This window comes from Anolis sagrei, chromosome 2 (genome assembly GCF_037176765.1).
Source record: "Anolis sagrei isolate rAnoSag1 chromosome 2, rAnoSag1.mat, whole genome shotgun sequence".
Classification (NCBI taxonomy): domain Eukaryota; kingdom Metazoa; phylum Chordata; class Lepidosauria; order Squamata; family Dactyloidae; genus Anolis; species Anolis sagrei.
In genome coordinates, this window is record NC_090022.1 from 70,838,354 (window position 1) to 70,864,911 (window position 26,558).

The 26,558-nt window shown below is 40.7% G+C and overlaps 1 protein-coding gene across 3 annotated transcripts in view; it reads left to right on the forward strand.

The window, feature by feature from the left end:
* The window catches only part of LOC132769152 (semaphorin-3D-like), a 53,136-nt gene that overhangs the window by 17,791 nt on the left and 8,787 nt on the right, over positions 1–26,558 (forward strand). For 2 of the 3 annotated variants that reach the window (XM_060765814.2, XM_067463613.1), the window contains exons 2-16: positions 3,644–3,862; positions 7,490–7,650; positions 9,600–9,662; positions 11,002–11,121; positions 12,115–12,217; positions 14,169–14,297; positions 15,221–15,366; positions 16,609–16,723; positions 17,405–17,474; positions 18,344–18,488; positions 19,198–19,420; positions 22,618–22,706; positions 23,900–23,941; positions 24,220–24,377; positions 26,465–26,529. In XM_060765814.2, coding sequence (XP_060621797.2) covers positions 3,727–3,862; positions 7,490–7,650; positions 9,600–9,662; positions 11,002–11,121; positions 12,115–12,217; positions 14,169–14,297; positions 15,221–15,366; positions 16,609–16,723; positions 17,405–17,474; positions 18,344–18,488; positions 19,198–19,420; positions 22,618–22,706; positions 23,900–23,941; positions 24,220–24,377; positions 26,465–26,529 — 1,765 coding nt within the window. In that variant the 5' untranslated portion in view covers positions 3,644–3,726. Of the gene's footprint in view, positions 1–3,643; positions 3,863–6,588; positions 6,738–7,489; positions 7,651–9,599; positions 9,663–11,001; positions 11,122–12,114; positions 12,218–14,168; positions 14,298–15,220; positions 15,367–16,608; positions 16,724–17,404; positions 17,475–18,343; positions 18,489–19,197; positions 19,421–22,617; positions 22,707–23,899; positions 23,942–24,219; positions 24,378–26,464; positions 26,530–26,558 lie in introns of those variants that run through there. The other variant, XM_067463614.1, reaches the window with a different exon arrangement.

Sequence of the window (26,558 nt, forward strand, 5' to 3'; positions counted from 1 at the left end):
TGTCACTCATGGGGCTATCAATTCCTGGGGAGTCTGTATATTATTTTGCTTCTGGCTTAGTCTTTCTCCCACTACTTGCAAGCGGTTTATTACTGCTGGATGCTCTCCATTCCTGTTACAGAGAATGCAGCTGTGTAGGTTTAACCAAAATCCATATTATGGCAATATCTTTATGAGGCTGAACAAACCAAAAAGAGGAAAAAATGGCAACCTCCTGTTACATGGCCTATTATTGGTCAACAGTAGTTTGGGGCCGGATGAGTAACAGATTTAGTCACCATTTCTAACATTCCAAGAGAAGTGATAACAGGTCTGTGGTTCTCTGTGGCAGAACAGAAACCCCCCGAATGAATGAATTACAGAAAGTGAGTAACAGCTGCTATTCTCTGGAAGAAATGGGTTTAACACACAATTGGCAAAAGTAACATATTCCCTTGCTCAGCGAACATCGTTTCTTCTCAATGTGGGACCAACGCAAAGCTGAGAATAAGTAGATGAATCTCTAGAAAAGCTCACAGAAATAAAATCCTTTCCTGCTGAAAATGGGAGAATAGAATCCTATTATTTGCAAAGACTGACATGACCAATTTGCTTGGGCTTTATTGACTCAAGAATCTTCTTAATTATAAGAGACTGACTTACTTTTCTAAATTTCTTCCCTTTTCCAAATGAAAATCCTTGATACAATATAAAAACTGATAGAAACCGATTGGAATAAATACGAGCTAGCTAGCTAGCTAGCTAGCTAGCTAGATAGATAGATAGATGGATAGATGGAACCTTGTAGGTAGGTGATAAGGGGACAATGACTCTTTTGAAAACATATAAATTTGTAATGTGGAAAAAACGAAAATAGAACCAATAAAATAATATATGCTGACCTGGACAAAAAATGTTGGAAGGATAATTGACAATGACCAATGGGAAAGAGCTTGGAAAAACATGGTGAGTTTTGTGTGTAATAGTGATCTTCAAGAAAATTGTGATCAAGTTAACTATCAATAGTATATAACCCCACAGATGTTAGCTAAAATATATAAAACCAGGAAAAATTTATGCTGGAAATGTGAGAATGAGAAAGAGAAAGGTACAGTTATTTATTTACTCTATTTATACCCCGCCTTACTCAAGGCGGCTTACATACAGTATAGGCAATTATTCAATGCCTTAAAACACATAGAATTCCAATAACATTAAAATTAAAATAAAATTAATACATATTAAGTATTTAAAAACATTACATTCCGCATTAAAATCACGCCATCCATCCTTCAGAGGACACCAGTGAATCTCAGTGGATGATTTAACCATCTTGTTTCCAGCTATGGATATATAATGAGATATTTTTCCAGCCCCCTAGCTAGAGTGCAGCAGTGTGGGAACTGCAGCAGCCCACTCTTAAATCCAGGGCATGTTGAATGGCCAGCTGTACCATAATTCCTCAAGTTGAACTATTCCACTATGCTTTGCCATGTAGATCCTCAGCCAGTGTGTGCTAGGAGGAAACCAATTTTTTCAAACACAGATCACCAGAGAAGAAATATGAAGAAGTAGGGTAAAATGAATTATTGCCCAGGAACCAGAAATATTCCTTCCAGCAGTGGGCTCCATGATCAAAAGCAAGCCCTATTTGAAGTAATAAAGCGGGTATAGGCTGGGACACCAAAGGGTGCCATGGAGGGAAGGGTTCCACCGCTTACACCTCCCACTTATTTGCCTTAAACCACCACCAACTCCCATTTTATAGTTTGTAACGGAATTCATATTCTAATGAAAGGGTTATGACATCATCATATTTTATTACACCATCAATGGGAATCAGGCAGTCCTCCAGGTATTGTTTTACTTCAGCTCCCACCATCTTTCACCATTGGCTATATTGAGACTTATTTATTTATTTACTTTGCTTATATACTGCTGTATCTCAAGCCCGAAGGCGACTCACAGCGGTTCACAAACAGTAAAAACAGTAGAAACAGCAGTGGTTCCATACAACATATAACAATTGACTTAACACATTATCCATAAATTACCAATAATCAATTACAATGCACAATTATTACAAAAAACAACCGTACCCAATCTTCTCATCATCCAAGCGTAGTCCAGGTTCGTCGTCCATTGTTCTATTCCTATGTTCCATTACCAGATTGCACTAAATTACTCAAACGCCTGCACAAACATCCAGGTCTTCCACTTTCTTCGGAATGCCATGAGAGATGGTGCCAGCCTAATGTCTGTAGGAAGGGCGTTCCACAGCCGAGGAGCCACCACCGAGAAGGCCCTATCTCTCGTCCCCGCCAACCGTGCTTGAGAAGCTGGCGGGATCGAGAGCAGGGCCTCCCCAGAAGATCTCAAAGTCCTGGTGGGTTCATAGGCCGAGATGCGGTCGGAAAGGTATCTTGGGCCGGAACCGTTTAGGGCTTTATAGGCCAATGCCAACACCTTGAATTGAGCCCGGTAGCAAATCGGCAGCCAATGGACTTTCAAAAATTGACTTTCAATTCAACAACATCTAGAGGGCCAGATGTTTCCCATCCCTGGTTTATTTATTTATTTAGAACTTTTATATACCGGTCTTCTCACCTCCAGCGAGGGACTCAGGCCGGTTTACAACAAGGAATTCATACACAGTAGTTTAAAAACATCACAACCAATAATACACTAATATAAACACATTAAAGTACTATCATATAATTATATAAGGCCAAATCATTCACATAAAATCACTATTCATCCCTATTCATCCCCATTCGTCTGTGTGGTCAAAGTTATTGCCTCACTCATCAAATGCCAAATTCCAGAGCCAGGTTTTCATCAACTTTCTAAAGGTCAGGAGAGAAGGGGCAGTTCTGATCTCCAATGGGAGAGAGTTCCAGAGCCGAGGCGCCACCACCGAGAAGGCCCTGTCCCTCGTCCCCACCAGACGCGATTGCGAAGGTGGTGGAACCGAGAGCAGGGCCCCTCCAGATGATCTTAACAACCTTGATGGTTCATAGGGGAGAATCCGTTCAGACAGGTAAACTGGGCCGGAGTCGTTTAGGGATTTATAGGTCAACACCAGCATTTTGAATTGTTCTTGGAAGCTAATTGGCAGCCAATGGAGCTGGCGCAACAGAGGAGTAGTATGCTCCCTGTACCCCACTCCTGTTAGTAATCTGGCCGCCGCTTGTTGGACTAATTGCAGCTTCCGGACAGTCTTCAGAGGCAACCCCACGTAGAGAGCGTTGCAGTAGTCTATACGGGATGTAACCAGAGCGTGGACCACCGTGGCGAAGTCAGACTTCCCAAGGTGGTTTAGAGTCTTACTTCCAAATAAACATGCATGGGATCTGGTCTCCAGGCAGGTAAGGCTAAGTTATCTAACCACCTACATTCCAGCAGGAAATTCAATATTGTGAGGTTAGCATCTTGCCAAGACTGAACCAGGGCCCATGCAGACAGATTGGTTCCAGATAATGAAATATATAGGCATCATATTCAGCAGAAAAATCCTTGGGATTTGGGATAGTAACTTTACCTTTAATCACTTTGTTGTTATTGGCTGCTTTCAAGTTGTTTCACATGGGAATGATAAAGGTAATTTGTTTATTGCTACTAGATGTATTAATTATTATTTTCATTATTTCAATTTCTGTTTTAGTTGGTAGGTGACTTTCTCTGAGAAGAAAATGTGTCTGTGAAGTCGGGGTTTTGGACATTGGAGCATTCGGCAACAAAGAGGGAATGACCAGATTGATTTTTCCCATGTGCTGCTATTTCACCACCAACATAGCCCTTGTGGCTTGGTTTGTTTTACTGGAAGTTGAGAACAGTATTTCCTGGAAGCAGTGGGTTCCTCGTCTCTGCCTGTCATACCAAGGTAGTAGAGCTGGACATCATGTTGGTCTTTTGGATTGATTCCTAGGATGAAGGCCCACAGCCATGGCACATTTAATTTCCACTGAAGACAGAAACAAGGCAGATGCAGGCATTTTTCCCCCTAACCTAGGGATTTCTCTCACACTCCACCTTCCAGATTGTCACATTCACTAACTCCAAGGTTCAACCTGTAACCCCTGGCTGAAACTCAATATCTCAATACACCTCAGGCATTTGAGCATCTGTGGTTCATTCAAGTCAAGTTCATAAAGGCTAAGCAGGACATCTGAGTTCTTTTGTGTTGCTTTTTTGTTTGCCTAACCTTTACTGATCTGCAGGTGAATGATTTAGGGGTTTCCAGGTGAGCAGATGCAAAGTGGTTATGCATTTTGTTGTGATTGAGATTTTTTGAACACTTCAGTTACTGTGTTTTTAATCCCCACACTTCAAATTATACTTTTTATCACTGGAAGAAAGTATAATAATATTCATACTACAACTCAGATGGCATGTAGACTGTGTAAAATGTATCTTCTATTTCTAGAGCCATAGAATTATAGTTGGGAAAGCTTACTAGGGCCATCTAGTCTAACCTTCTGCTATGCGGGAATGTAGCACTCCTGAAAGTTTCCAGTTCAACCTTTTTTGAAACCTCCAAAGGAGACTCTGCTCCCAAAAGTGATTTTTTTTTCACTATCAAATAACACTGATAGTAAATAAGTTCTTAATGTTTAGGTGGAATCTCTTTTATTGTAATGTACATCTATTGGTTAGTGTGTTCTAGTCTCTGGAGCAGCAGAAAAGAAGTTTGCTTCATCTTCTATATCTCTTCAGATATGTAAAGATGGCAGTCATGTCCCCTTACATCTTCTCTTCACCAAGCTAAATCATTCCTCATTCAGCATGTTGTTATATTTGTGTTATTAAAAATAGCTTTCCAAGATCTGCTCAATAGTTGCTCTGACTTTTGCCTCTGGTAACAGACAACTCTGCCTGCAAGTCCGGCTAGATATGAGACAACTTTCCCCCTGAAGTTGGCAAATTAAAAGGAAATATTCACCAAGCCATTTAAATCACCTTCTTCTCTTACACTTATTTATGAGCAGGGATTGGAAAAGTTATTTTGTGGGAATATAGTCTCCAGAACCCACAAACCACAGGATTCTGGGAGTGGTCGGTCATCCCCCCCCCCCCCCCCCCCGGATTTCTGTTATTGAATGGAAACTGTCCCTCTTCAGGAATTCTTTGCATGCCCTAACCCAGTTCAGGGAGTCGGGTGAGGGGAAGTCCTTGTCTTTTTTTTTTTTTTTGAGAAAATGCACATTTATAAGACTATTTCCTCCAAAAGTTCACAGATGAAAATGAGGACAAGTGTGGCCAAGCAACACTGGAGTGTAATCAAGATCCAGAAGTTGTTAATGAGGAAGAAGACACAAGCTGAAAGGGGCTGCAGCAGTTTGCTTTTGTCCAAACCTATTGGGAAGGGAAATATCCCAGTCCTTGCTCTTTCATCTGCTAAACTAATTGAGTGCAAACAACTTTTTTTAGTGAGTTTACGAAATGCCATTACAAGGAGCAGGATCTGGTGATATCATAAAGCATGATACATTTTAGTCTCAATCACTGTTAGACAGATGTTTAAATAAAAAGCAACAACATCTTAAAGTCCAACCAATTGGAAAAATATACATACCTACAGCTTTTCAAGACAGTACTCTAGCCCTGACATTCCTCCCCCGCCCCCCCTAAAGGACCAGATAGAAATCTGAATGGGTGCTCATGGATTCTTGCTGCCATTGCCCTCGGTGGCGCAATGGGCACCCTTGTGCCAGCAGAACTGAAGATTAACAGGTTGGAGGTTCAAATCCATGGAGAGCGCGGAGAAGCTCCCTCTGTCATCTCCAGCTCCCCATGCAGTAATATGAGAGAAGCCTCTCACAAGGATGGTAAAACATCAAAACATTTGGGCGTCCCCTGGGCAACATCCTTGCAGACGGCCCATTCCCTCACACCAGAAGCAACTTGCAGTTTCTCAATTTGCTCCTGACGCAAAGAAAAAATGTACAATTTTTGGTAAAGTTTAGTAATTGGGCTAAGAGAGGAAAGTAAATTGGCACTGGTTTTAGTGATTTGAAATGAGCTTGAGCAGTCTGTTGTTTTACTAGGGATAGGTGACTATGGGCGAGTTTGAAACAAATACATCTAATATGCAGATACAAGTTGTAAACCATTCATTTCCCTTCATCATCAACCCATTGTATTCCAGCTTTGAATTTCATAGCAGCCTGCCTGATTTAATTTAATATAATCTGTGTATTGCAATCTAACTTTTCTGGAATGAAGAAGGAGGACAGGAAGAAACCAAGAAGACAAATTGATTAATGTTGCTTTCATCAGAGCCAGACAATTCTAACAGATGCATTGCCAGCTATTACAATGCCCAGCCTCCTCCCAAAAGTAAAGTAATCTGACTTTCCTTGGAAAGAAAATATTTGAGACTGTGTCTCAGGACAAGAACAAGCCCTCCTCCCTGGTTCAAAGGGAGGAGGCCAGTCACTGTTTCTGCTAGGGCTGGTCATGGTGGGTTTTTTTAAAAACCCTCTTCATCTTGGCTCTCCAAAGAAAGGAAGTTCCCAGCCTGTGGAGGACCAAGGGCCAAGACAGACAATGGCAGGAGGTGTGACTCACAGATATCAAGCTAAGTTCAAGGACACAAGGGATGACAGCAGTTTACGTTAGACGAGCCCTTAGAGAGGTCCTCCGCCCTGGGAGTAGAATAGAAGGAGGAGAAAGAAAGACGCAGATGGGCCTGCCGAAAGGAAATGATAAGACCAAGACATGGAGCGCAAAGGAAAGATGTGCCTGAAAGACTAAGGGTGAGAACAATAACATAACAGAGCGATTGTGAGAGTCATTATGGAGTGTCAGGGCTATTGGGCACGCATGCAGGAATTCATGCAATGAAAGGAGGAGGAAGGTCAACCTTCTTTCTGTGTTTAGAGAAGCAATAACTATAGCCAGGAAAACACTGGCCTAAAGCATGAAAGCAAGTTTTCAGTCAGGATTGTTCCTTGTTTATAGAGCACTGTGTACTTTGTAAAAGAGTTCTCCACAGAGGAGTTCCACAAGCAAAGCAAACATTATATGTATAAATTAGTCCAGACAATGCTGTGATCATTTGTACTCTTCCTGTTTCTCTGTCACATGCCTCTTATCCCCCTCACTAGAATGATGGTGAATCTATGAGATCTCAATTTATGGTCCTATTGCGTTCCCTGTGAAAACAACATAAGTGGAATCAGTTTTACAGGTCTTCTGCCTTATCTACCAGAGAATGCTGATGGCTTACCAGACCACAAATCCCAGGATCCCATAGCATTGCGCCATGATAGTTAAAGTGGTGTCAAACTGTGTTCCGCAGTGTAGATGCATTCTTCGTCATTGTGTCACTCATTTGTTCTTATTAAAATATTCATAACTCATCATGTGTCCCAAAACCTCAGGATGGTGTATAAGTAAAATCAATATTAAGTAATTAAAATAAACAGAAGCAAGAAAAATAGACTAAAATATATTACTAACATATATATCAGTTTCAATTTCTCTGTTTCATTGTTCTATCTCTCAGATCTACTGAGATCAAATAACTCCCGGCTGCTTCTAGACTCGGATAATGACCTGGCCTTCCAGTCACTTCTTCTGGATGAAAAGAGGGCATGGCTGATGGCAGGTGCCAAGGATCATGTGTTTTTGCTCCACCTAGACCACCCCAACATAGAGCCTCAAAAGGTTAGCTGGCCAGAAGATATCAATATTTCACCATTATATCACAAAAAAAAACTAGTAGGACCTCATAATATTAGGTAATATGTGCAAGAATTTATGTAAAGAAGTATGGGATGGGAAAGAACCAGAGCTTGGAAGAGTTACTTTTTTGGGACCACAGCTCGCAATTTGACTAGAAATCCAAACGTTCTTTCAATCTAAGAGAGAAAATTGTGCTGATCAGATTCGGAAAGAGACTTGTTTCTGTTCTGGTCCTTTTTCACAGTAGTCACTTGGTTCCATTAAATAATTAGAGTGTTTTTGTTTTAGTGTTGAAAAGATATGGATACTTATGAAGGATGATAGAAAAATCAGTTAAACTATTTGTCTAAAATAGATATCTTTCATCCTACATTTACAATATCAATCAGGTTTCAGGTGTTTAAAAACATATCCAAAATAGTCAGTTTACGAGTGTACATTGCTAGTGCATGCCTATCAAAATGTCAGAACGTGTGGAAACCCCAAGGCAGGTGTGAATTAGCTATTCAGTATCCCTAAACAAAGTGGACAGATTTAAAACCAAGCTGCCCAATCAGATACAACTTCCTGGGTTGGTGTACAGCTGTTTCCTTTACATTACCTCTCTAAAGTACAAAGAAGTCTGAAAAACAGCAGTAGAGATAGGTGGGAGGCAGTTGTACATAGCTTTAATAATGAAGTTGTTTTGAAAATACCGCATCCTCAAGCATATGACCTTGTCACCATGGATATGTACACACTGCATAACTGTAGCATTGGTTCACACATCTTCGAATTTAAAGTGCTGTGGTTCCATCCTATGAACTCTTGGGATTCATACTTCTCTCTTACATTCCCACATTAAAGTATTAGAGCTCTTGGGCAATCATTTCTAAACACCTCACAAAACTATAAATCCCTAGGTTTTATAGGAAGAAACAATGACATTTAAAGGGCAATTAAAATGCCATAATTGTATTATTTATTTATTTATTTATTTTATCGTATCAGGAGCGAACCAAACAGTTGTATTGTATTTAAAAAAGAAAAAAACACAAAGTATGAAAACTTGGCATTCTATTAAATCTCCTTTGACCAATAGCTGGCCACTTGGAGTGCCTCTGGCATTGCTATAAGAAGGTCCTCCATTGTGCATGTGGCAGGGCTCAGGGTGCATTGTAGTAGGTGGTCAGTCGTTTGCTCTCCTCCACACTCGCATCTCGTCGACTCCACATTGTAACCCCATTTCTTAAGGTTGGCTCTGCATCTCGTGGTGCCAGTGTGCAGTCTCTTCAGTGCCTTCCAAGTCGCCCAGTTTTCTGTGTGCCCAGGAGGGAGTCTCTCATTTGGTATCAGCCATTGATTGAGGTTCTGGGTTTTATCCTGCCACTTTTGGACTCTTGCTTGCAGCAAGTGTCTCTGTAGATCTTAGAAAACTATTTCCTGATTTAAGTCGTTGGCATGCTGGCTAATACCCAAACAGGGGGTGGGCCAGAGATGTCACTGCCCTGGTCCTTTCACTATTGGTTGCTACTTCCTGGCGGATGTCAGTTGGTGCAATACCTCTGCAATGCATCCACTCTATAATTGTAGGGCATGGATGCATTCCTGGACAGACAACAGCAGAAACTTTTGTGGGTTTTTTTTTCCAGCAGAAATTATCATGGCATCTCATTGATTGGTCAAGACATTCCTTCACTCACAAAATGACTTTCTCCTCTTCTCAGAGCAGGAGTGTAAAGAGCAAAGGAAGTGGGACTGGGATAGAGAAGGATGTGTTTGCATGCAATGCAGGCACAGAGGTGTGTGGTGGGGAAGAGAGACTAAAACAGAGTGAATACTTCATCAGCCAAACCCCCCGCGCCCAACCTATATTCACTGAGAGGCCTACGGTCATCATCACTACCAGAGTAACAAAGTCTTGGTTATGTGTTTTTTCTTTTTTCCTCCAGATTTTCTGGCCAGCTCCTAGAGAGCAGAGAGAGCATTGCAGATTGGCTGGGAAGAATCCTGAAGTATGCGCCTTTGACTAAAGTCTCCATTGGTGTTGCCAGGTTTTCAAAATAGCATTGAGAAACTGTCAAAATTCATGACATGGCAGGCTTGTGGTCAGAGACTAGCTATTCGGAATTTTCTGTTCTCTTTGAGTACCAAATGAAAGTATTGGTTCCAGTTACCTTAATCTTGTATTTCTCTGTGAAATTAGTACATGTTGTCCACATTCATGATGCACTTATTTCTGTCTTTGTGATGGACCCAAAATCAAAATATGGGATTTTTTGGTAATCTTTTTTAGTCTATATAAAAGGAAAGGCTTTCCAACCCTCAAATAGGAGGCATCCTTATAATAAGGAACACTACTCAGCCCTATGAGATTTCTGGGCTTCAATCAGGGACATGTATCAAAAGTCTCAACAGTTTAGATCAGTGGTTCTCAACCTGTGAGTCCCCAGGTGTTTTGGCCTACAACTCCCAGAAATCCCAGCCAGTTTACCAGCTGTTAGGATTTCTGAGAGTTGAAGCCAAAAACATCTGGGGACCCACAGGTTGAGAAACCACTGGTTTAGATTGAGATGTCTCCCAAAAGTTCAGTGATCCCTATGAATAACATGGTTGAAGTGAAAATGTACACAGACATTTATTTCTGTGCAACAACTGATGGCACCCCTCTTTCACATCTTGCATGGCCCCAGGCCTAGTTCAGCAGCAGCAATGACTTGATAATTATCAGGTATGGGTGCATGTGTTGCTTGGGACAGTTTCCATATTGGGGCTCATCTGAAAAGGAAGGCCATTCCACCATAAATGGAAAAGGGGTTGATGGATAATGCAAAGTTCAGCAACATTGGGAGTGAGAGAAGATGTATGTTTCACAGATCTTCATTAGAGATAGGTCTTAATGAAAGAGAGAGAAACTTTCTCTTATGGTAAAAAAAATGGGACAAAATAGAAGTATTCAAGGGCTTTATCACATTACACCGTTGAAGTGCATTTATTCCACTTTAACTGTTATGGCAACCTTATGAGGAATCCTGAACTTTATCATTTATTAAAGTTGAAGTACCCTCTAGCTCAAGCATGAGCAAACTTTGGCTCTCCAGATGTTTTGGACTTTAACTCCTGCAATTCCTAACAGCTGGTAGTTTGTTAGGAATTGTGGGAGTTGGAGTCCAAAACACTTGGAGGGCTAAAGTTTGCTCATGCCTTCTCTAGCTGAACATTCAATATGTCCTTCCCTAAACTGCAAATCTCAGATTTCCATACCGTGTTGCTATGACAGTAAAAGTGGGGTATAGCAATATAGTAGTGTAGTGTGAGAACCCAGAGTAATGGTGCCTTTTGACTCCTTTCCAGACAGAATGTGCCAATTTCATCCGCTTTCTCCAGCGCTTTAACAGCAGCCATGTCTTTGCCTGTGGAACAGGCTCCTACCAGCCCATATGTGCCTTCATACACATCAAAGCTGGAGCTGAGGTGAGTTGCAACCTCATAATGCAGTTTTTTCACATACCAGATTCTGAATATCCTGTCCTTCCTGCCTCAGTGCTCTGTGAATGAAAGAGTAGTGAAAATATGGTTGCATTTTCCTATCAGATGAAAACATACGCACTGAACGAAAAACATCATCCATTTTTCTGTGGGAACACTACACTAGGCAGTAGGACGTTCATTCACTTTTCCTAACCCCAGTCAGAACATGCTCTATGCTTTTGCCCTTTCTTCTGATACTGAAGAAACTATCTGTGAAAATATTTGTATCAATAAGTGATTTAGGAAACAGAGACATTCATTCTGTTCTGGCATTCTTAATATTCACACTAATGATATGAGGGTGTATGAGAAAAATTGGGGGACAGGTAGGAAAATGAATGATGAACTGTTTCCTTTTACAACAACAAAAATAAAATGTTTAAGATCAGTTATTCATATATTTACTCCGTCCTCATTATTTCTAAAAGTTAAATAACAGGTAGAATTTTATGTATAACTATGTACAGTATCAGATCATTACAATTCTTGGTCTTGGTTTCCTTTTCTCATTTATTTTTATCAATATGATCTAAACGGATTGGGATGATAAAGAGTAAAAATCAACAGGTAATGAGTATGAGATTTGGAGAATAGTTGCAGTCATTGTTTAGTAGGTGTACATTAATATAGGAAGGTGCAAGCATAGTGTGTCTGTCTTAGAATTAGTTATGTAAGATGCAGGATTAGTTTGATATATTACAAAATCTGCTTTCTTTGTATTGTCTTTGTTTTGTTTTTTCACTTCTTAATAAAATTTAGTATTAAAAAATGACCTCTTGTTTCTCGACTGCCAAAACCTGACATGAATGGCAGAACAGGCTTTCTTCTCTCCATGCATATGGCATCTTATATACAGTAACTATGAAGTTTCTGTTTGCAGTAATGCTTCCAACATAACGTTTGCTCGAACTGAAATGTCTTTGTTGTGCTTTGTAGGAGCCAGGGCTGCCAACTATGCAGTTGGTGCAATACTCTGTAGGATCTGGGAGAGGCAAGTGCCCATACAACCCTTATGAACCTTTTGCAGGGCTGCTCACAGGTAAGAGGAAAAATAATGAACACAGCCAAGGGCCTGTCAAACCCACATTGCAAAAATGTGTTTCAGCCATTGTAGGGAAAATTTTGTCCCTTTTAGGTTAGAGAGTAGAGTAATAGTAATAGTAGAGTAAAAACAAGAATTTATTTAACAAAAATTTATTTCAAAATATACCAAGCAAGATGTCAGCATTTAAGCTGAACAATTAGACAGTGAAGCAGATTTATGATACTCAATTATTAAACAGACTTCATTTTTTTTTAAAAAATGAAGTTATTGGCAATATGGCATAGTGACATAAAATAAGTATTTTGTTAAAAGAACAAACAAGAAACTTAACAGGCACTGTATATTATTTATTGCCAAAGAAAGATATTTAAGGTTTACATGAAATATTTGATTCATAGATTCACAGCATGAGAAAATTACAGTGATTTTACCATTCAGCTGAGGGCCATTCCACATAGCTATATAACCTAGAATATCAAGGCAGAACATCCCATGATATCTGCTTTGAATTAGTTTATCTGAGTCCATACTGTCATATATTCCAGTTCAAAGCAGATAATGTGGGATTTTATTCATCTGTTTGGAAGGGACCAAAAGATCTCTCCATAGGTTCTGGCCCAGCTTACCTGTCTGAACTTATCTCCTTCTATGAACCATCACATAGGTTTAGCTCTGGGGAGGCCTTGCTCTTGGTCCCACCTCCTTCGCAGGCATGGTTGGTAGGGACAAGAGACAGTGCCTTCTCAGTAGTGGCCTGTCATCTATGGAACTCCCTCCCCAGTGATATTCAATCAGTTCCTTCTCTCCTAGCCTTTAGAAAGAAAATTAAAACATGTCTATGGGACTAAGCTTTCAGAGAGTAAATGCAGTGTAATAAATGAATGTAGAATCTGTGAAATGACAACTGGAATGGCCCTGGGCTATGATTCAGGATGGTGTGATTTTAATAATGTGATTTTAGTAATTAATGTAATTGTTTAGATGTTTTAATTTTTGGTTTTAACGTAATTGTTTATTTAATTGTGTATTTTTATAGCATTGAATTATTGCCTATGTGTAAGTCCGCTCTGAGTCCCCTTTGAGGTTGAGAAGGGCAGGATACAAATATAGTAAATAAATAAATAAATAAATAGGTCCAAATGTGACCACAAAATTAAACAGCAATCAATAAACTCATAGTAGACCTTCCTAAGCAAACACCAAGGGAAATTATTTTCTGTTGAATTCTTCTTCACATTTCTGATTAATATTGTTATTAGTAGAAAACTCCACTTAGCTAATGGTATGGGGTCAGAATGTTTAATGTGTATTTCTATACAATTCCTTAAGGCTAAATATCTTCTAAAATATTCATTAATTGAGATCACTTTTTTCATCCTCATGGCCAGTTTTAGACCCCTAAATTTCCTAGCTTCTGTGTTAATTGATCTGGAGCTGGAAAGTGTTGTTGATCTATTTCAAGTCATCTACACTAGAGATCTGCCAGCATATTGATTCTGACTCTGCCTTTTGCCCACTGTAAACCTACGGAATATGGTGCAGGGAAAGTTTAAAACCAAGCCATTTATGTATTAAGTGGTTCATTTCCAGGACAGTTTTAATTCAGTTGTAGTTTCTGCTCCACTAATACCCTTTCAAATTACTACATCTCTGTGGTAGGAAAAGCTTCACTGGCTTAAAGTCAAAAAGACAGGAAGCTACATAAAATCCATATCCAATTGTCCAATTTTCATCACTTTAATCTTTTCATTATAGGGTCATGAAAGAAAAGAAATGTCCCTCTTATTGTAGGGTTGGATCCCAACTTACACATTAAATCAACGAGACAAGTCAATCATGAATAAATTCCATTTTAATTAGTCTACTTTAAACACAACAGAATTTTGATCCGCCCCCACAGAATGTATATTTTGCCAATAAAGGTCTCATTGATGATCTTTTACAGATGGAGAGTTTTATTCTGGCACTTCCATTGACTTCATGGGTAGCAGTGCTGCTTTCTTCCGGACACAACTTGACAGAGCTGACCAAAACTACCTCCGAACAGAACAGAACCAAGATTATTGGTTAAAAGGTAAATGGAGGTAGGGAAATAAACTGCTAAGAAGGTGGTCTGTAACAAGCAATGAGACTGCTGTTGTCGTGCTGTGCAGCCTACAATGAGCAATAACAAAAGTAAGGACTGTGTTCTTATTGAATCAGACTGACTCTTGGAGATCAGCCTGAGACTCCTAAGGCTTATGGGTTCACTGATGTTTTAGAAAGTATTGTGGGATTGCCTATGGGATTTTCTGGGGCTCGAAGTGATGAAGATTCAAGTCAGGAGAATGATGCTTCTCTTTGTGAGAAATTTAACTTGGAAAGTGCATGGCTTCAAGATCAGTAAGAGGAGCCAGAAACTGCAACATTAGATAAGGAGTCTAGTTATGTCATTTTTGAGCCGCAGCAATTGCTCTCTGGCATTTCAGGAATTACTTTTCCTAGCCCTACATTGAGATCTGGGTATTACCTAGCAATCTCCCATCCAAATATTAATCATACTGAAATCAATGTGCTCAGGGTTGTATGCTGGAGGGAACAGAGAGAATTCAAACAGTGGTGCTTTCTTGCAACTAGGAGTCTCTGAGCCAGTTTCATCCATGCCATTTTCTCTCCCAATGAAGGAAAATACAACCTGGTTGAAACTGCAAGACCAATCTCACAATTTACATTTAGCCCTAGAAGTTGGCTTTGACTGTGCTTCATGTTTCTTAGGTCCCTTCCACACAGCTGTATAAAATCCACATTGAACTGGATTATATGGCAGTGTGGACTCAGATAAGCAGTCCCAAGCAGATGTCGTGGATTTTCTGCCTTGATATTCTGGATTATATGGCTGTATGGAAGGGCCCTTAAAATCTTTTTAAAATTAAAAAAGGAAAATTTAGGTCTGCATTCATTATTACGTGTTATTCCTACAGGATATGTGCTGTTTTTATTCAAATTTCTTCCTTTCAGAGCCAGTGTTTATTGGGGCTTATGTCATTCCTGACACCTACAACCATGATGATGATAAGGTGTACTTCTTCTTCCGGGAGACAGCAGTAGAGGCTGGACAGTGGGAGAAAGGGCGCGTCTATGCCCGGGTGGCCCGGGTCTGCAAGGTGAGCTACAGGCATCGCTTAGTTCAAAGAATGCACTTCTTTAGCTCAACATATACTCTTGGTTGCCTAGAGATCTGAATATTTGATCCCGGTGTTTGCTAAGATAGTAACTTTGATAAGCACTTTTATATATCCCTTTGGATGCTTCTGGGAGTTTTGAGACATTCGCTGACAGCTTCATAAATCCCAATATGATTAATGGTAAACTGGGCAATCTAAGCCTGTTTACTTGGAAGTCCATCCTACTGTGTTCATTGGGATTTGCTGCCGAGCATGTGTATATAGTTTTGCAGATTAAGTGCAGCATCTGGACAACTTGCTCTTGGCACATATATAAATCCTTAATAATGCTGCTAAGGTAAGCCAACATTGCTATAATAGTTACTGCAGATGAATAGAAACTTGCAAGAAATGTTATGTTAACGTTAAATATCTTCTTTTTCTCCTTTTCTCCTTTTCCCCATTGCTGCTATCAGGGCAAATTAGGTTCTAGTACCCTCTCTCTTTGAACACAGTAATCCTTGGAGCCAAGCAGAATTCTTTTATCATACAGCTGGCACGTCTTAATTTGGAGACAGACAAGCATTAAGGGTAGTAAGCACACTAGGCCCAGAGAGGACCTGAGAGAAGTGTCTCTTAACATCTCCTCAGACCTATGTATAGTTCACACCCTATTTTAATTGTGAAACAACCTGTCTGAGACTTGTATATATTTAGTGGCATACATCCAAACTCATGGAATTTAGTTCTGTGTAAATGTGCATTGGAATAGGCTATATGGAAGAAGATGTGCATCCTGGCCACCTTCAGAAGGAAAGAATGACAAGTTTGAGTTTCTGAGAAAGGTCACTGCACTTACTTTATAATCCTACATACCTCCTGCCACATCAGCACTTTTAATCTTGTACCCATTACTCTGGCCTGGCCCAGTTTTATAGTGTCTTGACATCTTGATGTATTGTTATTGCTGTTGTTTATTCTGCTTAATTGTTTTTAATTTGCTCTAGGTATTGTATTGTTGTATTGTGTTTTGAGGTCTTGGCCTATGTAAGCCGCATCGAGTCCTTCGGGAGATGCTAGCGGGGTACAAATAAAGTAATAATAATAATAATAATAATAATAATAATAATAATAATAACTACGTCAGGACTGACTCTAGTTGGAGTAATATCTTAGAATAGCATGAAGTCAGGCTTGGAATATGGAGATGACACCTGACCTCCTCCTGTTTGTGGTTGGCAGAATGATGTTGGTGGGAAGCACAGCCTCATCAACCGCTGGAGCACATTCCTTAAAGCCCGGCTAGTCTGCTCCATCCCGAGTCTACAGGGTACTGAAACACATTTTGATCAGTTGGGTAAGTTTGCTTCATTCTCTAACTCCTTCCTCCTGTAGCAATCCAGTCATTTGATTCTGGCTTATCACCCAATCATAACCAGAAAGAGATCTCTTTCTCAGTCACTGCTCAGGTGTAAAACTATTACTGGTACCAAACTCCGTGGAGCTATCTATCTCAGTTTTTGTTTACATTGAGAAGTTGACAAAATGAAAGTGATTCAATAACCATCCCAAAATCTGGGCATTTATAACACTGCCCCATAGGGAACACTCTTGTTGCCAACCCTTTGCTACATCTCAGAAGCACAGCCCAAAATCAGAAACAACACAAAGAGCCGTTCCCATTCCTCTCCATCCCAGAGGCATGTGAACTTTCTATACTTCTGATGTAGCAGTTTAAGCTCCAACAAAGATGAGTAAGATAATTAAACCCAGTTTATAAAGTGAGTAACATAGCTGGGGAAATCAAGGTACAACTCCCATACAGCCATGAAAATCCACTGAGTGATCTTGGGCAACTCACATTCTTTCTGCCTCAGAAGAAGGCAATAGCAAACACTTCCGAATAAATTGTATCAACAAAATCCATAGGGTTCCCATAAGACAAATATGACTTGAAAGCACAACAACAACACTGGTAGCCCTGAAAATTGGTAGTTACAGCCTGTTTATCTTACCCCTTTTCTTTCTTTCCTCTCAGAGGATGTTTTCTTCCTCCGTACTCGTAATGTTCAGGATCCTCTTATTTATGGCCTCTTCACAGTGTCTAGGTGAGTGTGAAAGTGAACAAAATATATAAGGAAAAGCCATTACTTGTGTTGGGACAGCTCAGCTTCAGTATGACTGAGTTTCAATATTACATGTCATGTAAACCTGGTGTTTGTGCAAAAACTCATGGCTAACTTGTGGGAGAAGCACTTTGTGACCTTGGTTATGGAGACAGGGTTCCAATTCAGTGGTTTCCACTGGAAGATGCTATAGGTCTGCATCTGACTATGAGGCATTTCCAGATGCTTCTCCAACCCCCTCCCCTTCACCAATCATGGAGTTTAGAGGGACTACCACAGCAATCCATGCCCCCTGGGAGTGGGGAGTCATACCAAAGTTCCACCTGTGCACTTCCAATACTATTCTGGACGTGGTGGGGTCTCTGTGAGCATCCAAGTCATTAATCTTTTAATGACACTGAAATCAGCCAATCTAGTGTCACCTCGAGTTGCCGCAAGGCTGAGAGGGATGATATACAAATAAAGTAAGTAAGTAAGTAAGTAAGTAAATAAATAGTGTGCAACAGGCCTCTTAAGATACAACTCTTTCAGTGTCTTTTTTCCTTAAACAAAAACAAGCAGCACTTTGCTGCACTGTGATACCAGTTTCCAGGGTCAGGCAGTTGTGGTGAGAGAGGGCAAGCAGGCAAAACTCTGATAGCTATGAGTAGTGGATTTCTGCAGTGCCTTCCCATTTTTACACCTGCATCACTCACAGCCTGTTTCTTTCTGCCATCACTGCTTGTACTACTTTAGTCATGCCAGGGGAATGCAAGACTCCTGTGTCTGTTGTGCCCACATTGTAAAGCTTCTAGATCTCAAGAAAGATTGTAGCAGATCTCTATCCCTTACGCAATTGTCTTCTTTCTCAGTGGCATTTTTAATGGTTCTGCAGTATGCGTTTACTCCATGGCAGCCATTCGGGCTGCTTTCAATGGACCCTTTGCCCACAAGGAAGGCTTGGAGTACCAGTGGGTTGAATACAAGGGAAAGATCCCCTATCCCCGTCCTGGAACAGTATGTATATATGTTATGAAGGTCACAATCCACATCTTGCTGGTTGTTGCATAGACACTCAGACAATGGAATATGGTGAATGCAGCCCGCAAGTCTGCCATAAAAACATATGGCTCTGTTTAGCAGTTATCCCTAAAAATCAATGAAAGCAAGACTGGAGCAGTGCATTAACTCAGCAGCACTCACTTCACGTTGATAGGCATTCTCAGTTGCATGTTTTGGCTTGTGCATCACCATTCCTAGAAGAGCATGCATGTCAATACACTTCTATATCTTGCAGTTAAATGGCAGGTTCTTGGGCACTTGTTCTCAGCACTGAGAAGCGAGGTGGGCAAGAGCTGATTTGCTGCACTAGTGTACAAAAGGATATGCCAAAAATTGGGCCTCGAAAATGGGGGGTGAGCAGTTGGATCAGAAGCCAATTTTCATCTTGAGCCAGCCTTAGTTAGTTGCAGGAGTGGGTTCCCAGCAAACAAGAAATACATAATACCATGTTTTTTCCACTTTAATTTTCAGGCAAAATTTGTCTTTTTTTTTTTGTTATTTGTTTTTTTTTCCCCCTTTGGTTGTTTTTGTTATTGTTTGAGTTGGTAGTGTTGGAAGACCTCACTACTAAAAAGCCCCACAAGGCTACTTCTTCTGGGAGAATTTGGATGCTAACGCTCTACTTCCCCTTCCCATTTTCACTGTCTGTCATTCTCTCTGCCAGTGTCCCAGTGAAACATATGACCCTCTTCTTCAGTCAACCAAGGATTTTCCTGATGAAGTCATCAGCTTCATGCGCACTCACCACTTGATGTGGGACCCCATCTATCCTCTCCAGGGGAAACCCATTCTGATGCGAGCTAATGTCCCCTTCCAGATCCATCAGCTGTTAGTGGACAGAGTGGAGATAGAAGCTGGGCATGTGGATGTCCTCTTCCTTGGAACAGGTAGAGGGTCCTAAGCAAATGTGTCTGTGTGGTATTAGAACACTCCTCTTCTCATATTCCCTTCATTTGGACTTTCCAGCTATGAGACAGCATGAATTGCCTTAAGCTTTAAAATAAGGTTGCTCAGGGGAACTTAAGTTCATAGCCTGAAAGGAATAAGCATAAGCCGATCTTTAAGTTGACTGGAGACCAAAAATGCTTCTGCTTGAAATGTATCAAAAAGTCTCAAAGATTCTGCTGGAGTCTTCTCCAGACCTCTTGGATTTCTCTGGAGCAAGGACTTTTGTTCTTCATAATGACTACAACAGTGGGAACAACCTTGTTAAATTTACTCATTGTAGAGACAAAAGTGATGGTAAAATGAGCTAACATGGGTTAAACACATTTTTCCCCATTTATCAACACTGAAAGATCCTTAAATATGAAGTATCTTGGAAGGGGAAGGTCTATCTAGGTTCTTCCATGTTCCCAATGTAGCTTTCTTCCTTGTAAATGTGCACAAATAGATTTCAGGGAACCTTTATTAGTCCTAGGAGGACTCAATAACAATTACTTTCTTAATATTTCTTTGGTGTTCACTGCTTTGTTATTTAGTACATTTCTGATAATTCCCAAGGAGGCTTGACTACGTAGGTGGTCCAATTTTTCAGATTGTTTCATGGGGGCTAGTCATAATGAAAAGACAGGAAAGCTGAGAGAAGATAATGACCCTGGGGGGAAAGGAAGGAAAAAGGTAGAGGGACCGGCCAAAATGGATAGATGGTATCCTTGAAGTTGACTAGCTTGACCTTGAGGGAGCTGGGGGTGGCGATGGCTGACAGGGAGCTCTGGTGTGGGCTGGTCCATGAGGTCATGAAGAATCGGAAGCAATTGAATGAATAAACAACAAAGTCCTCTCTACCCTAGTCTTTTTGGGAGGGCACAGGAGGCTCGAGTCCCTCTTTGCCTCATGTTCCATGGAGCTTGAAGAGAAGCAATTACAGAGGGAGGAATCCAACTCCCTTCCTGCTGTGTCACCTGTCAGTTCTATACAGCAGCAACAGTGAGGCAGTACTGACTGATATGTCTACTTCCATCTCCTCTCTCTTGGCTCAGAACACCATCAGGTCTATGTACTTCCTTTATACACAATCATTATAGCCCTCGCAAAGCCTGATAAATTTCTTAAGGTAAATACAATGGGAAGATTTAGTTAAGGAAGCCACAGTTAACCTGAGTTCACAAGACCTGAGCAGGACCATTCATATCAGGGTACATGGAGGTCATTCTGTCATCAGCTCGCCATAAAGTTAGTTTGATGAAATTTACCAATAACAACATGTATCTGTGTGTATGTGTATGTACTTTTAAGTAATGTATTGACTTATGTCATCCCCAACATAACTCTACTTAAAATTTGACTTTTCAAATTTCTGCGATATTTATCCTGCCCCTATCAATCAGATTTAAACAGAAAGAGGCTGATTCAATATAAATATAATAGTGGGTTCTTGAATGATAGGCCATCTCTTTGGATAGAGACCACTGAAAACATTAGCCATAGGCTACATCAAAACAATAGGTTCTTGTGGGTTTTTTCGGGCTATAGGGCCATGTTCTAGAGGCATTTCTCCTAACGTTTCGCCTGCATCTATGGCAAGCATCCTCAGAGGTAGTGAGAAAATGCCTCTAGAACATGGTCCTATAGCCCGAAAAAACCCACCTAGTGATTCCAGCCATGAAAGCCTTCGACAATATATCAAAACAATGTTAGAAATTCTTAGCAAAACGGGAAATATCAAAGGAAGTATCATAACAGGTCTCAATGAGTTTGCATCCTGAGCACAGCTTGCAATCTTTCTAATAGTTTCATCTCAGCAAAGATCACAGCTGGGAAAAAGTATGGATAGGGTCCAAAATGTATTATGGTTATAGAATAATTAAGATTTCACTTTGGTAAATGAGGAAGGACCGTTGAGCTGCAGAAATAATGGAAGCAAAAACAATCCCTTTTTGAACAATCCTGCCAAAAAAACTTTGGGATAGTTTGTTTTTGTTTTTTTGCATCTCACCCTTTGTAAATTGCATTTTTTTACTGCATACATGCCTCAGCAAACTGAGACCATTCTGCCAGTGTCAATGCAGCTCCTTGGTCACTTGGGGCTCTTTTCCAAAGAGAAAGGTTTAGGCAATCAAGTCCAGAGCAGCGGACTTGAAACGGGGCAGATGTGGACGCCATCCTTCTGCCGTTTCCCCAAACCTTATAAATCATATGTGAAAAAAAATGTACCCTGATAGGCCCTAAAAGGTAGCTACAAAGATGTACCTTCATGTGTGGATAGATGGAGGTATATTGAGGGGAACCTGCTCTTTTCAACACTTACAGATTGTGTACTTTCAACATTTGCACTAGATTGAAATGATAATGCTTCTGCCTCTTTTTACTTGAGACTCTGGGAACAGAAAGGACATGTAACTACTCCATCCAAGATTCACATCTGATTTAGGAAGGATGTTTTGATCTCATTGGGGGAGAAAAATTTAAAATACTGTAATGAAACTCTTTCTTCCTGACCCTCTACTGCTTTCCCGACCTTTAAGACCAAAATAATAATTATCATGTAGGGCTCCATGTTGTTTTTGGCTCTGTTTAATAAGTTGACAATAAAGCATATTTTTGCTCTTTTTTGGACATAGGCATGACGAAAATGCTTGGGAAGTTATTTACCAGGGGAATAAATGTAGCATAAGTTTACAGTCTTTTAAATTTTTCTATTGAATGTTTATATATCGAGTTTAGGTGTATATAGGTATCTACTGGGGAGTTGGTTACAGAACCCATATGGATAACAAAATCCTTGGATGGTCAAGTTCCATTATATCCAGTGACATAGTAAAATGACATAAGTCATATGAAATTGCAACCTTAACCCTAACACTAACCCCTTATTTATTGGAATTTTTTGGTGGAAGGGGTGTTTTTCAGCTATGGTCGATTCAATCCGTGAATAAAGAGGGCTGTCAGTATCAGGTTTTAGCAGCCTCTCTTTATCATTGTTTAATGTCTGATGTAAACATCTCTCAGAGATGATCTATTGAATTTGCTGAAGTAGACTGCTTTTCTTCCCTTGGATGGTTATGACCTGAGTAATCCTTTGTGGGATGAATGAACACAGCCTCCTTTTCTCTGATATATCTTCTTGTTCGGCTTCTGACAGATGATGGTAAAGTGCTGAAGGTGAGGGTTGCTAGCACAGGAGGACAAGAACTGCAGGAGATTAGCCTGGAGGAGATCAGTATTTCAAAGGTATGTGGAAGTCTGTTTTCACTCTTATATTTGTGGATATAGATCCATCTTGGTAGCCTTGTAGAGATGCCTAGTGTGACACATTTATGTTGACTGCAAATGTGCGCTAAATTAAATATTAATCCCAATCAAAATAAAGCTTCTGAAAGGAATGGACTTGTTAGTAACAAATTATATGTTTCAGTGGCACATCTCTAGGTGGGAATAACACTGGTTTACCTTTTATGCATTGACGGGGGTTGCAACATTTAGCTTCAGGGCAAGAATGAAATCTCAGTGATCTTCCCAGGAAGGGTATCACTCCCCAACCCCCACCTCTGGTTAGATTCCTCAGTGTTAAAAAGACTTATGATCTGGTCAGACTAAATGGGAAAAGTATATGAATATAATTATTGTAAAGGAGACAATTTAAAACATCTCCATACATCATAGGAAGCTGGAGGCTCCTGTACAAATTTATCACAAAATAATGGTGCCCCCAGTGGCGCAATGGGTTAAACCCTTGTGCCGGCAGGACTGCTGACCAACAGGTCAGTGGTTTAAATCCAGGGAGAGTGGACTGAGCTCACTCTGTCAGCTCCGGCTCCCCATGCAGGAACATGAGAGAAGACTTCCACAAGGATGATTAAACATAAAAAAAATCTGGGTGTCCCCTGGGCAACGTCCTTGTAGATGGCCAATTTTCTCACACCAGAAGCGACTTGCAGTTTCTCCAGATATGAAATTTTTATTTTTTTAAAATCACAAAATATACAATTATTTGGTGAATCTCAGTCCTGAGGTTCATTCCGGTCCTCTTTGTTGTCACAGGTGAGTTTCTGCATGTCATCCATTGAGTACTTCCTTCCAAAAATTCCTCTGTGTGGATGGATGTCCACTTGCATTATAGGCTGTGTTGATATATGAAATAAAGGGAAATCCCAGATAATTTACACAGCATCACAAGGTTTGAAGGGGCTCCTTGGGCAGTCTATTTCAACCCCCAGCTCAGTACGGTTAAGATTTTTTTTAAAAGGCGTAGCCAAACCAAGATTTCTGTGTTCTTTAGTTTTAAATATAGGATATCAGAAATGGGCCAGGCTAGATTTAAGGGCACACAAATCTATATTGGGATAAAACTTCAGAAATGCACCTACTTAATTCAGCAAGGGTTTTCTGTGTCTATTTAAATGACTGCTGTTCTTTTTTTGTAGAAGCCTTTACCCATCCTCGACATGCAGCTTTCTCTAAAAAGGGTAAGTGCTTGGTTGCTAATGAACAACATGTTACTCTAGAGCAGGCATGGGCAAACTTTGGTCCTCCAGGTGTTTTGGACTTTAGCTTCTACAATTCCTAACAGCCAGTAGTATGTTAGGAATTGTGGAAGTTGAAGTCCGAAACACCTGGAGGAACAAAGTTTGCCCATGCCTGCTCTAGAGTAAGGGAGAGGCAGGGGTTTTTCTTTTCTTTTCTTCACATATTGGGGAAATAAAACTGAGATTTTTCGGCCCCTTCTCTTTCTCTCCTTGAGCAGCAGGAAGTGTTTGTGAGCAGCACCAATGGTGTGGTCCAGCTCTCCCTTCACCGCTGTGAACTGTATGGCAAAGCTTGTGCCGAATGCTGCCTGGCTCATGATCCCTACTGCACCTGGGATGGCAAAGCCTGCAAGCCCTATTTGCTCACTAAAAAAAGGTGAGCCCCCTGATTTTCCCATTTTGCTCTAGACCATGGTGGTGGTAGTGGTGTTGATGTTGCCTTTCCCCTAGACAAGTGAACCCCCTCTCCTGAAATTTTCCCGACAAAATTGGACCACCTAAACTTCTGTGTATTTGAGTCATATCAGGAATTAGAAGTGCATTAAATAATGAAGCACAAAATATTTTGGGATAATTTTGGGAGGTTTTTGTGTGTGTGTGTGTCAGGAGTAACTTGAGAAACTGCAAGTCGCTTCTGGTGTGAGAGAATTGGCTGTCTGCAAGGATGTTGCACAGGGGACGCCTGGATGGGAGGTTTCTCTCGTATCTCCACATAAGGAGCTGGAGCTGACCGAGGAAGCTCATCCACGGTCTCCCTGGATGAGGTTTTGGAGTTGAGCACCATGTTAAGAAATATATACGGCCTTGTTGGAATGAATTTGTCAGATCAAATATATTAATTAAATATGTACTAAAACTGTGCAGCCATATTGCTGGTAAACTAACTAGGCAAAATTAATGAGAACCCACCTGTTTGTTGTTGTGTGCCTTCAAATCATTTCCAATTTAATGGGGTCCCTACAGAGACCCTATTATGGGCTTTTCTGGGACTATTTCCACCTTAAAACCGTTCTGGAGTCCCTTCCTCTCATACACTTTCTCTTTCACAAACCCCCCTCTAGAAACATTCAACCAGGGAGGATCACTATCTTGTCATTAAGGGTGCATGGAAGATATCTTCTAGACTGTCAAGTCAGTGTCCTCTCCACTAACATTTGACAGGCAGGCCAGGATAGTACCAGATGGGTGGAGAGTGTTGTTTGAACTAATTGGGAAAAAAATGAACAAATTCCTATGCACAGTGCACATCTCGTTTGTAGTTAAAAAGAATGAAAGAACAATACAATATTCAAAATGAAGAACAACTTAACAAACATAGACATAACCAACATAAACTTAACAGTATTTTAGTGGAAGATCCCAGAGGCCATCCAGTCCAACCCCCTTCTGTCAATCAGAAAAAGCACATTCAAAGCACTCACAATGGCCATTCAGCCTTTGTAGTAGTAGTAATAGTAGTAGTAACAACAACAACAATAATGGGTGTAGTGCCTAAAGACCTTGGCCTACACTTAAAAAATAATAAATGCTGACAAAATTACCATCTGTCAACTGCAAAAGGTCACCCTACTCAGATCTGCACACATTATTCGCCAATATATCACACAGTCCTAGACACCTCTGAAGTGTCCGACATGTGATCAAATGCAAAAGCCAGCATAGTGATCTTGTTTGCTGCGTACTAATCTTGTTGTGTATCTAATAATAATAATAATAATAATAATAATAATAATAATAATAATAATAATCGGAGCAACCCTAGGGGCCATCCAGTCCAACCACCTTCTGCTATGTAGTAAAAGCACAATCAAAGCATTCCCAAAATATGGCCATCCAGCCTTTGTAAAAAAATTATAAGGATCTATGTGGCAAGAGGATGCCTAGAAAGGGGTCTGGTAGGCGAGGGGGGCACCTGGAAAAGGTTAGTGTCCCTGTTGGACAATGATGCCATTGCATGCCCTTGGAACAGGAAAAGGAGGAAAGAAGAGGAGGATGGAAGTGCAGAGCACAATTTAAGAACCGCTTCACTGGTCTATTACACTGAGTACAAAATCTTCCACTGGGAGCCATCCAGTCCCACAATGGACACCATCACTGACTCTGCATTCCAGAGGGAAGGGATGGGGGGGGGGGGGTTGCGATTATGAAGATGAGTCTGCTCTGGACTTCGATAGGAAGGAAAAAGGGGGTGCCCCTTCTGTGAATGCGCCTTCATTTCTTCCCTGTTGGACTGAGTCCAGCTGCTACTTCATCCTCTGAATTGCCTCCCTGCTACATTCTGCCCACAATTAAGCAGCAAAGCCTGGGGTGGAGAGAGGACACTGAAGTGTATGAGTGGAGAATTAGGCACCACCTGCTTAATGTATATTTTCACTATATGTGGTTGGTTAATTCTGCTTAGTGGGCTTGGCCTTTGTCCAACCAAATGCTAAATAATATGCGTACTGGTTGTCTTCCCTGCAGAAGAGCACAGTGCCAAAATATGCGGAAGGCCAACCCAGCTGGGCGGTGCCAAAATGCTGCAAAAGGTGAGTCAAGAAAAAGGGGTGATGTAGGT